The 13,216-nt window shown below is 34.5% G+C and overlaps 1 protein-coding gene across 1 annotated transcript; it reads right to left on the bottom strand.

Moving 5' to 3' along the window:
• Positions 1–8,071: 8,071 nt before the first annotated feature.
• On the bottom strand, positions 8,072–9,629 carry LOC104214438 (uncharacterized). Its single transcript, XM_009764094.2, has 2 exons — positions 9,528–9,629; positions 8,072–9,200 (listed from the first exon to the last, which is right to left on the bottom strand). The coding sequence occupies exon 2, from the start codon at positions 9,193–9,195 to the stop codon at positions 8,317–8,319; it is 879 nt and encodes a 292-aa protein (XP_009762396.1). The 5' UTR covers positions 9,196–9,200; positions 9,528–9,629; the 3' UTR covers positions 8,072–8,316.
• Between the last annotated feature and the right edge of the window lie 3,587 nt (positions 9,630–13,216).

Genomic DNA, 13,216 nt, shown 5'->3' with positions numbered 1-13,216 from the left:
TAGATGTTTTCTCAACTCCCTCTCTAGTTAAGCCTTTTGTAAGTGGATCCGCAACATTATCCTTTGATCTTACATAATCAATAGTGATAATTCCACTAGAAAGTAGTTGTCTAACGGTATTATGTCTTCGTCGTATATGACGAGACTTTCCGTTATACATAACGCTCCCTGCCCGTCCTATTGCAGCCTCACTATCGCAATGTATGCAAATAGGAGCCAAAGGTTTTGGCCAGAACGGAATGTCTTCTAAAAAATTCCGAAGCCATTCAGCTTCTTCACCGGCTTTATCCAATGCTATAAACTCTGATTCCATTGTAGAGCGAGCGATACATGTCTGTTTGGAAGACTTCCAAGATACTGCTCCTCCACCAACAGTAAACACATATCCACTTGTGGACTTTGTTTCTGATGAGCCGGTTATCCAATTAGCATCACTATATCCTTCAATAACCGCAGGATATTTATTGTAGTGCAAATCGTAGTCTTGGGTATACTCCAAATATCCCAGAACTCATTTCATAGCCATCCAGTGATGCTTGTTGGGATTACTTGTGAATCGACTAAGTTTACTTATTGTACAAGCTATATCGGGTCGTGTACAGTTCATGATGTACATTAGACTTCCCAACACACGAGCATACTCCAATTGAGACGTACTTTCGCCTTTATTCTTCATAAGATGATGGTTTAAGTCAATTGGAGTCCTTGCACTTCTAAATTCCAAGTGTTTGAATTTTTCAAGTACCATTTTCACGTAATGTGATTGAGACAAAGCTAGACCTTGAGGAGTCCTCTGGATTTTAATTCCTAGAATTACATCGGCAACTCCTAAGTCTTTCATATCAAACTTACTAGCAAGCATACGCTTAGTAGCTTGAATGTCGGCAATGTCTTTGCTCATTATTAGTATCTTCAACATATAAACAAACAATGACTACATGATTTTGAACGTTCTTAATGTAAACGCATTTATCACATTCATTAATCTTAAAACCATTTGACAACATTGTTTGGTCAAATTTCGCATGCCATTATTTGGGTGCTTGTTTTAGTCCATAAAGAGACTTAACAAGTCTACACACCTTCGTTTCTTTTCCCGGAACCACAAACCCTTCAGGTTGGTTCACGTAAATTTCTTCCTCAAGATCACCATTTAAGAAGGCTGTTTTTACATCCATTTGATGGATTTGAAGACCATACATATGCTAATGCTATTAGCATCCGAATAGATGTAATTCTTGTTACCGGCGAGTAAGTGTCAAAATAGTCAAGACTTTCTCGTTGTCTAAATCCTTTGACAACAAGTCTTGCCTTGTATTTGTTAATAGTACCATCGTCTTTCATTTTCTTCTTGAAAATCCATTTAGAACCCAACGTTTTGTTACCCGGAGGAAGATCAACCAATTCCCAAGTATGGTTGCTCAATATGGACTCTATTTCACTATTGACAGTTTCTTTCCAATATTGTACCTCTGAGGAAGACATTGCTTCCTTGAAGGTACGAGGCTCATTTTCTAACAAGAAAGTCAGAAAATTTGGACCGAATGAAGTAGATGTCCTTTGACGCTTACTTCTTCTCGGATTTTGCTCATTAGGCATACCATCTGTTGTTTCCTCCCGAGATCGTTTTGACTTTTGGCAGATCACTTCACTTTCCTTTTTATATGGATAAATAGTTTCAAAGAATTCAGCATTATCTGATTCTATTATCGTATTAATGTGAATCTCAGGATTTTCTGATTTATGAACCAGAAAACGATATGCCTTGCTATTGGTTACATATCCAATAAACACACAATCAACCGTTTTTGGACCTATCTTAACCCTTTTAGGTTTAGGAACTTGTACCTTAGCTAAACACCCCCACACTTTGAAGTATTTCAAGCTAGGCTTCCTTCCTTTCCACTTTTCATAAGGAATGGACTGTGTTTTACTATGAGGTACACGATTGATTATCCGGTTAGCTGTAAGTATAGCTTCCCCCCACAAGTTCGGTGGTAAGCCAGAACTTATTAGCAATGCATTCATCATCTCCTTCAATGTTCGATTCTTCCTCTCCGCAATTCCATTAGATTGTGGAGAGTAAGGGGCAGTTGTTTGGTGAATAATGCCATTTTCCAAACAAATTTCTTCAAAAGGAGATTCATATTCGCCACCCCTATCACTTCTTATCATTTTGATCTTTTTGTTTAGTTGCGTTTCAACTTCACTCTTGTATTGCTTGAAAGCATCAATTGCCTCATCTTTACTATTAAGTAAATAAACATAGCAGTATCTCGTGCTATCGTCAATAAAAGTAATAAAATACTTTTTCCCACCGCGAGATGGTGTTGACTTCATGTCGCAAATATCTGTGTGAATTAAGTCTAAAGGACTTGAATTCCTTTCAACGGACTTATAAGGATGCTTAGCATACTTTGATTCCACACATATTTGACATTTGGAATTAATGCAATCAAATTTTGGCAATACTTCTAGATTTATCATCTTCCGCAATGTTTTGAAGTTTACGTGACCTAAACGCGAATGCCATAAAGTGTTTGACTCAAGTAAGTAAGAAGAAACATTCACTTTATTGATAGGAACTGCTATTACATTTAGCTTAAAAAGGCCCTCATTTAGGTAACATTTTCCTACATATACATCGTTCTTACTAAGTACAACACTATTAGAAACAAAAATACATTTGAATCTATTTTTGACAAGAAGTGAGGTAGACACAAGATTCTTGCGAATTTCTGGAACATGGAGGACTTGGTTTAGAGTCACTATTTTTCCCGACGTCGTCTTCAACGCAATCTTGTCAACTCCTTCAATTTTTGTCGTAGATGAAATTCCCATGAAGATTGTCTCGTCGGGACCTGCGGGGGTATAAGAAGAAAATAACTCCTTGTTAGCACACACATGGCGAGTGGCTCCAGAATCTATCCACCATTCTTTCAGATTTCCTACCAAGTTGCATTCAGACAACATGGCACGCAAGTCTTCCATTTCATCTTCAACCATGTTGGCTTGATTCTTTTTCTTCTTATCAGTCTTTGGTGCACGACAATCCACTGCCTTATGCCCAGTTTTTCCACAATTGTGGCAATTACCCTTGAACTTCTTCTTGCTTGGGTAATTCTTTGGTCCAGAAGCCTTCTTCCTTTTCTTATTTTGTGGTGCCTCCTCAACAATGTTTGCCCCCACAATTGTTGAGTTTCCACATGACTTCTTTTTAACATTTTTGTTGTCTTCTTCTATCCTCAGATGAACAATCAAGTCTTCTAGTGTCATTTCCTTCCGCTTGTGTTTAAGATAGTTCTTAAAATCCTTCCACAACGGAGGTAATTTCTCAATGAAAGCAGCGACTTGAAAGGCCTCATATATGACCATACCTTCAATAACAAACTCATAATTAGTAATAAGATAAATCTTATTAATAAAATTATTGACTCGGGTCATACCTTCAGCAAGGAGGTCATGCACAATGACTTGTAATTCTTGGACTTGGGTTATGACTGACCTAGTATCAATCATCTTGAAATCCAAAAACCTTGCAGCCACGAACTTCTTAAGTCCGGCATCCTCAGTTTTGTACTTCTTCTCAAGTGCATTCCATAACGCTTTTGAAGTTTCCATGACACTATAGACATTGTACAAGTCATCTTCCAAACAACTCAATATGTAGTTTTTGCACAAGAAATCAGAATGTTTCCATGCTTCAGTTACAACAAGTCATTCATCATCCGGAGTATTCTCAGCCATGACCGGAGGATCCTCCTTGATGAAACGTTGCAAACTCAACGTAGTAAGATAGAAGAGCATCTTTATTTGCCAGCGTTTGAAGTCAATACCGGAAAACTTTTTGGGTTTTTCTGCCGGTGCCATAGCATGAGCAGGAGTAGAACGGCTTGACGAGGCAGCAACACTCGTAACAGTAGCACCCGTTCCCGCAATACTTCCATTAGTTTGGTTTTCATTCGTCATATTTCTGTAAAGTTGAAAACAATACAGAACTTGTTAAATCAGTGAAGTTTTGATATCTTCAAACTGAATACCAAACCAAACATAGAACACGTAACAGTGGTGAAGTTTATATATACTTCAAATCCGTACGTTTATTATTCCGGCAAAGTTTTTATGTACTTTAAACCGGACAGAAACAATTATTGGAGTAGAAAACAACAAGGCTTTAGTCTCCAACAAAGTATATAGAAAACAATTTAATAATCAACACAGAAACGTTAGTAATAAAATTCCTTAAGCTTGCGAGCGTTACTGTGTTAAAACAAAAATCAGAAAACTGTTAGAAGAATAAAGAAATGTATAAAATAGTAAAGAATCAGAAATATTCCGAGTCCACAATTTTCTTGTGCGTCCTTAAGGAATTTTAACTCCCTCACACGTTGCCAAGGTAATGGATTAAATCCTTCCAGGATAAAACGGAATAAACCTTCCTGCAACAGTGGCAATCCAAAGCCGAAGTCGAAGTCGAAGCCGAAGCCGAAGCCGAAGCTGAAGCCGAGCGAGCGACGACGACGCGAGGGTTCATTCTCTTCAACTCCTTTTAAGAGCTTTAAGAAGTGAATCTATATATAAGCACACAAATGTGATTGTCCCTCACCAATGAGGGACAAAGTGCAAGACAAAAGTTCACTTCTTCAAATTTTTATTTTCCCTCCATTTTATTTCCCTTCATTTTCAATTCACACTTCTTTCTATTCGAATAATGCATAACTGAAGTTGAATGAAATGCTTATTAATTAATACAGGTGCATTAGAAAAAGTACTAATCAACATAAGAGATGCATATATAGGACAAAAGAAGGTTAGGCGATTCCACATTTGTATAAGTTTTTGTGCAATTATTAAAAATACCCTTAAATTAAGAAAGTGGCTTTGCATAGTAAATTAATTCTTTTTCTTTAGAGATAAACTTGGTGCATTCATGATCTCTCGTTCCCATAATCACGGACTAGGGTAGGAAAGTGGCTATGATCTGACAATTTTTTTATTATATATAAATCAATCATGCATAATTTATGACCAAACATATACGTGAAAAGACTTGTTTAAAACTTTTTCATTATTACTATTGCCCTTTCAAGAAACTAATCATGCCTATGCTATTGTCTTTTTTATATTTTTTTAAATTTCAAAAGTAAAAGTAGATGTAACAGGAGTAGGAAGGAAAGGACGGATGACGTGGATAAGATGTGGAGCTTGGTCATCCTTCATGCAGTTTAGAAGAAGAATTTACACAAGAGTTTAAATATTGTTTATACTACTAATATAGTTTGAACTTAGAGTTCATTATTCAAATGGTCACTTAATTATCCCAAATTATATTCGAAATTCACTTCTTTTTTTGTAATAACAAGGTTACTGAACTATGCCTACGGCACTCAAAAGGTCACTCAACTAGATTTTTCAAATTTTAGATTGACAAATACCTATTTTACCCTTTAAATTATAAATATTTATCTTTTTTATTTTTTTAAACTTTCTGAATGCAATAGGCACAATTCAGTGAAACTCATGTAGGAATTTGACAATCTAAAATTTGGAAAATCTAGTTGAGTGACCTTCTGAATGCAATAGGCACAATTCAGTGATCTTGTTGTTACAAATGAAAGAAAAGTGACTTTAGGATCGTTTAGGAGATAATAAGTTAATTATAAAAATAATTTTTTACAGTATTGACGTGTAACTTAAAGTTGAAGAAACATTGAGGGATCAGAAGTTCCTCTCACAATGTGACTGGGAACTGAGCAAGAGAGGCTTCCACTTACATGAGTTTTACGCGTGCGGTGTGGATATAGATTAATCGAGTTTATCACAGGTACTGAACATAGGATAAAAAAAAAGAATTGGGCGAGTGAAGACAAGTTGAGAGAACGAGATGGTTGGATTGATAGAAATAGATATGTCCTCCGCACAATTTGTGTGAACCTATTTGACTGGACATGAAGTTTAAGGAAAAATGAAGATTTTTAAAATTTGTGGTCCTAAACAAGTTAAAAAAAATTCTGAATATTTATGTGATTATAAAAATTTCTAATTATAATAAAATTGAAAGTTTAAACTAAATTATTTTTAAATTTAAAAAAAAGATTATTCTTTTTAAAATAGACCAAAAAGAAAATATGTTCAAATAAATTGAAACTGTGGTAGCTTGAAGAAGCAATCATCATTGGTAAGAACCAGATTATACTGTGTAAGGGGCCACCAGGATTCCATAAAGGTTGTACATGTCACTCCATCCTTTCAAAAGGTTCTAAAAATCTCCGAGAAACTCTTTATTTCTTTTAACCTTTGCTCTTTGCCCCCTCTCATATTGCCATACCCCAAGATTTCACTATCATTGGTATTTTGAACGGAAATTACGATATACTCTCAATTTTGAACTCTCACTTTGTCCAATATCTACTTTGATCTAGTACCATACCCCTTGGCCCATTCTTTCGCTGCTCTTTTTTACTTGCTTTTCTTTCTAACCTTTTGTAAAATTCTATGTTGAAGTTATTTAGGGCCTGTTTGACAATAAAACATTCACTTTTTTCGTTTTTTTTCCTTTTTTTTAAGAATCAATGTTTGATCATAAAAATTCTAAATCCAGAATTTTTCGGAATTTTAAAAAACTCCAAAAAACTTTTTCTCATAATTTTCACTCCAAATCACTCACAAAAGTTCAAAAATAACTCTAACTTGTATTCATGTCCAAACACAACTTCAATTTTTAAATACCATTTTCAACTTCAAATAATTTTTTTCCCCGGAATTTCACAAATCTTATATCCAAAAGCCCACTTAGTTTTTCACTTTTTTGGATTTTTCAATGTTGATGTGGTTTGTCTTTAAAATTCAAAATCAAAGGGCTAAAGTAAATCCTACTCTATTATGTTTTGGTGGGAGCACACTGATTATTAAGCTATGTTTGGATATAAATTTGGTTGAAAATTGAAAAAAAAAATTGAAATTGAAATTTTGTTAGAAAATAATTTTGAAAGTTGAAATTGTGTTTGGACATATATTTTATTTGAATAGAAGCTGAAGTTTTGTGAGTGAAAAAAAAGAATTTCACCCAAAAACTGCCCCAAATCAATATTTGAAACGTGAAATTTTTTTCTTCAAATATTTTTTTCAAAAACTGATCAAGCTACCTAAACAAACAAAGTTTTCAATATTTTTTTTGAAAAATAGTAGCCAAATCTATTCTATAGAAGACGGACTTAGAGGGTTAATTCGACATATCATTTTGATGTAATGTAATGCGAGAAAATATACTCCCTCCCTCTGTTTTAATCTAAGTGAACTTATTTGACAAGACACGAAGTTTAAGAAAAATAAATTTTTTTGACATTTGTGGTAATTGTTTCCAAATTTAGAAAGATGTCATACTTTTTTAAATGGGCAAAAACAAAATATTAGTTCACATAACCTGGACGGAGTAGCAATTAGCAAAACTCACGATCACGGCGCATGTAAAATCAGCTCATGTATGAAACAGTTTTTTTTTTCTTTTTTTTCTCTTTTGGTTCTTTTCTTTCCTTTTTAATCTTATGGGAACTTTCCTCATTGACCACTGTGACAAAGAATTAAAATCTGGAAGATGACTTGAAAGAAATAACACCTACTTACGTAACACTATAGATGCATGTGTAAATAATAAATATTCATTGCTACATATGGCAGGAAAAGGAACTAAAAGATCTTTCAAAAGAAGCAATGTAATCCCAGTCGGTAACAGGGATGCCGAAATTAGCAGGAAGAACTTAGTTTTTATCCTTAATTAGATGCTAAATTTGTACTATTAGACTGAGGTGCATTGTTGATTGAGCAGCTCCTGGAGCTGGACCTATGTCTAGCTCTAGTGTTTTTTTTTGTTTTTTGTTTTTTTTTGTAAATACATCCATTTGTAATAAAAAACTTATCTACCCAAAAAAAAATTTTGGTCGCCGACTCCAGTTCTCAAGTATGATTTTTTTACAATAAATGAATTTTCACAATAACATATTAATAGGGATAACTCAGTGATGACAGCAAAAACTAAGAAGATGATAAATTGAACTTAAAAATTCTGTAACCATTCTTCCAATTTTTAATCATATCATAAAGAAGTATTAATACAATTTATGTCATATCCACGAGTATATAATAAGCTACATATAATTAAACAAACTAAAATCATACTTACTAATTAATGAAATTACACTCATGACCTAGATGAACGAATTCATCAATGTTATTTTGCCACATACAATGTCACCATGCCAATACTAATCTAAGTTTTAAAAAAATATAGTATTAGGGTGAGCCAAGTCGCCTAACAAGTCAGCCAGAAGGGCAAGTCCATGAACCTACTGTTCCTTCACCTGCTGTGCACACATAATTTTCAAAACCCTTCTCAGAATGGAATTCTGATGTAGAAAATGACTGAATCTCATCATTCTGCATGTTGAACAACTTATTCTGTGCTTGTTTTGAAATTCCAATATCAGAAGTGGAAGCATTTGTTATAGCAACCATGCTATTATTTATTGCACCAGATGGTGGCATAAATATTGGAGAATCTTGAACCTTTTGTGTGGACGGCCTTAAAGTAAAAAGATGTCCCAAATTATCCAAATGGCCTGATCTTATGACTGAGGTAGCAGTTGAGAAAAGATCAAGGCGGCGAGTGTAGGCTGAACCAGTAAACGGAGTTGTTGGGATCCCTGTGAATTCTTGAACCATTTGTCGAAAATTTGTAGTGTCAGTTATTAGAACAGTTGTTGGCGCCCGCCTCGATGCCCTGCTTCGTTTCTTAGGATTTTTCCCCACATTAGGCTGATGATCAATGGTTGATTTTATTGGTATTGAATCATAGGATGGACCTTGAGTATTAGTAAGCAGAATAGCATGATTAGTAGCACTTGATGATGAGGAATTTAAGTTTCCAAAGTTGTTAAAATTGTTATCGGATCCCAAGGATTTAGGCCAGATAAGATCATTGTTGTAAAGAGAATTTGCTGAATCTTGGAAATTGGAGTTGAAATTTTGTGAGTCAAAGAGAGTGTGTTGGTGAGAAAGAAATTGTGGGAGTGGATTTGATGAGATTGAACCAAAATGGGCTGAAGAATTCAAGAAAGTTGAGATTGAGCCCCCATGTGAATCATACTCTTCATCACCGCCACTTGAAGATTGTACACTGCCACTATTCCCAGAATCCATGGCTCCTATTAGGAACAAAAAAAAGAAAGAGAGAGTGATGGTTGAAAAGTTTGGAGAAAGAAAAAAGAGATGAGATTCTTAAAAGAGATTGCTCAAGAAAGGAATATGAAAAGTGAACAAAAGAGGAAAACCAAATAACTAAAGTATAAATCCTTATAATATTGAAAGATCTGACGATGATCTACAAAATTAGGAGTCAACTTATCAAACTTGTCATTTGCCACTCATTCCTGGACCACAAGGTTGTTCTCACACAAGATCAGGAAACAACAACAAAAAAAAAACATGTTAGTTTTAAAGTGCAGAGATTTGAGAGTCTTGAATCGACATACATATTTTCTGCATTATCTCTTTCTTTGTAAGCTCTGTGGATTAGGGTTTAGAATGAAAGGGAAGAGAGAAAGGAAAGATAGAGAGAAAAAGGTTGAATATATAAGGCTATGATCGGAAGGGCTCTAAAACAGAAAAAGGAGAAATTAATAAAGGAAGGGGAGGGAGGTTAGTGGGGTCTCCACTGAAAGGAAGGCTCGAGGGTAAGAGTGTGAAAACGAGAGAAATTTGGCCAATTTTTTTTTTTCGCCAGAAGTGCATTTTTTTTTTAGCTAAAAGCACTTTTAGTAAAAAATTGTGGTGTTTGGCCAAGCTTTTGAAAGGAAAAAAGTACTTTTGAGGAGAAGCAGAAAAAGGTAGTTTCTCTCCAAAAACACTTTTTTGAGAAGCACTTTTGAGAAAAATACGCTTAGAAGCAATTTTTTAAAGCTTGGTCAAACACTAATTGCTGCTCAGAAGTGCTTTTCAAACTAATTAGTCACACACAAACTACTTCTCACCAAAAGTACTTTTGAGAAAAGCACTTTTTAAAAAAAAGCACTTCTCAAAATAAGCTGATTTTTGCAGCTTGGCCAAACAGGTTATAAATTAGGCTTATATTTGTCTTATTCCTAAGGTAAAGCATGCTCAAACACTTCAACAATATAGACCCATAAGTCTTTGTAATACCACTTACAAAATTATAACAAAAATTATTGTCAATAGGCTTAAACCTATTATCTCTAAAATAATAGGCCCCACACAGACCAGTTTTCAACAAGGCAAACAAGCTTCGGATAATGCTATAATAGTTCAAGAAGCTCTACATCATTTTACAAAAATGAAAGGAAGGACTGCTTATATGCTTCTGAAACTAGACCTAGAAAAGACCTTTGATCGTTTAGAATGGTCTTTCGTTAGGAAAACACTTGTCTTTTTTGGCATACCTACAAAAATGATCAGGCTAATCATGTCATGTGTTACTACGACTTCAACTTCAATACTCATTAATGGCTCATCTACACCTTACTTCACTCCATCAAGAGGAATTCGTCAGGGAGATCCTTTATCACCATACTTATTTATGTGCATGGAGATGTTTTCAAAATGCATAAACCTATCAGTTGATTATTTACAATGGCAACCAATCAATATTGCAAAGAAGGGACTAAAACTCTCACACTTATTCTTTGCAGATGATATTATCTTATTCTCAAAATTAACCACTAAGAGTTGTAATGCGATAATTGATGTCTTAAATCTTTTTACAAGTTGTTCAGGCCAAAAATTAATTTTGACAAATCTAAATTATTATTCTCAAAGAACTGTTCAACTGATGATAAGAATCTGGCTATGGCATGCTTTCAACTCAAAGAAGGTATTAGCTTTGGTAAATATTTGGGTTTCCCAATATTTCAGGAAAGACGGGGAAAAAAAGCGACTTTCAGTTCTTACTTGATAATTTTAAATCTAGATTAGCGGGATGGAAAATTAATTTCTTAACAATGGCTGGAAGAGTTACTCTGATCAAATCTACCCTAAATAATCTACCAAATCATGTAATGCAATACATCCAAATCCCGTCAAACATACTTGCGAAAATGGATCAATATCAATGTAATTTTTTGTGGGGAACAACCGCCACCAAAAGAAATTGCATCTTCTAAACTGGAAGAAAATAACAACACCACGAGAAATAGGAGCTCTGGGAATTCAAAAGTTAAGACAAAAGAATAATGCTTTACTAGCAAGTCTAGCATGAAGAGTATTCCATTCTCCTCAATAACTCTGGGCTAATCTGTTAATTAATAAATACATTCATCGGACTCCTTCTTCATACTTCTCCACAACTTGGCACAGTATATTACAAGGTTGGACAAGTTGCCAAATTGGATTAAAATGGAAAATTGGAACAAGTAAAAATATAAATTTTTGGCACGAGGATTAAAAATGAATTAACTCTTCGTACATTAATTAATGGACCATTATCTTACCAACATCAACAAATGAACATTCACACAATTTTTAATGAGGGTTGAAAATGGGATCTTTTACCATTTGAACTACCTTAGGATATCCAAAACCTTATAATAAATCAATACATTTCTAGGTATAGTAAAAAGAATGATAGCATTTACTGGGCATTAACTCCCAATGGAAAATTTACGGTCAATTTTATGTATAAAGCCCTATAAGATACTTCTAATAATAATCAAAATATAATACCAACATTCTGTTGGATGTGGAAGCTACCAATACATCCAAAAATTAGATATTCCATTTGGCTTTTAAATCATAATAGACTACCCACATTTCAATTTCTTCATCATCTCAACACTATTTTAAACCCAGAATGCCAATATTGTTATAAGGCTGAAGAATCAACGACTCATATTTTTCTAAAGTGTGAAAATGCTATAACCTATTAGAATGAATTAGGAATGGGAGGATATGTCAACACCCTTACTAACATGAATATGCCACATGAATGGCTTCCTAAATTAATAAGGTACAGAGAAAAAAAATTCCCTCATAATATTAATTCTCACACTTATGTGTCTTTAAGCCTTTGGAATATTTGGACAACTAGAAATAAAAATATTTATGAGCACTTTTACGAACATGTTAGTGTCAACTTTGCTACTCAGCAGGCTACTAAATTTTGCTATCTTACGTCTTCTAATCATAAAATACAAAGGCATGTAAGAACACCTTTAAAATGGATACCTCCCAAGCCTGATATTTACAAACTAAACACGGATGGAGCACATTCATCATCTCAGAAAAAGAATGGCATTGGTGGAGTAATTCGAAATCATAATGGAGACTGGATTATAGGTTTTTCGGGCAACATTCTATCACAATCTATTATTACAACTGAGATATATGCATTGTTATAGGGAATTACTTTGGCTATGCTTCATAATCTAATACCAATTCAAGTGAAAATTGATGCCAAATAGGTAATTATAATACTATGTAGTGATAACTTAACGTTTGCTAATCTATCACATGATTGCAGGCACCTACTAGGGATTAGGGGTGGGCATCGGTCGGTTCGGTTCGGTTTTGAATATTATCGGTTTTGCCTATCGGTTATCGGTTTACAAATATCATAACCCGATAACCAAACCGATAAGATATTGGTTATCGGTTATCGGTTAATCGGTTATATATCGTTATCGATTCGGTTATCGGTTTACCCGATAACATAAAATAACTAAAAAAAATTGCAATATATAAAACAAAGAAATCAAACTGCCAGAACGTGTAAACTGCCAACTTTTGTTGTTTCTTAACAAAAGCACGCTCCCACTTCTGTGCAGTATCTACTGATGTCTGGCGGAGAACTGGTGGTGAGTCTTGCGTCTTGACTCTTGGGGGCTGCGACGGAAACAAGAATGAGAACTGAGAGACAAACGACTGAAGACTGAAGAGTAAAGAGGGAATTAGGAAAATAAATAATCCTAGTATATACTTAAGGGTAAATTAGTAAATTACATCATTCTTATTGGGTTATCGGTTTTTACCCAATAACAAAAATGCAAACCGAGCCCGAACCGATAACCCAATAAAAAAAAATTTAACCCGTTACCGAACCGTTAACCCAATAACCCAATACCGATAACCCAATAAAGAATTAACGGTTCGGGTTATCGGTTTTACCCGATTTACGCCCACCCTTACTAGGGATGCTCCATGATCCGTAACT

Source organism: Nicotiana sylvestris, chromosome 10 (genome assembly GCF_000393655.2).
Source record: "Nicotiana sylvestris chromosome 10, ASM39365v2, whole genome shotgun sequence".
NCBI lineage: Eukaryota > Viridiplantae > Streptophyta > Magnoliopsida > Solanales > Solanaceae > Nicotiana > Nicotiana sylvestris.
The sequence above is the reverse complement of the archived record's forward strand: the minus strand, read 5'-3'. Positions and strand labels throughout refer to the sequence as shown.

Coding starts and splice junctions, on each gene's coding strand:
- LOC104214438 (XM_009764094.2), bottom strand. CDS start 9,195: ATGGATTCTGGGAATAGTGGCAGTGTACAATCTTCAAGTGGCGGTGAT.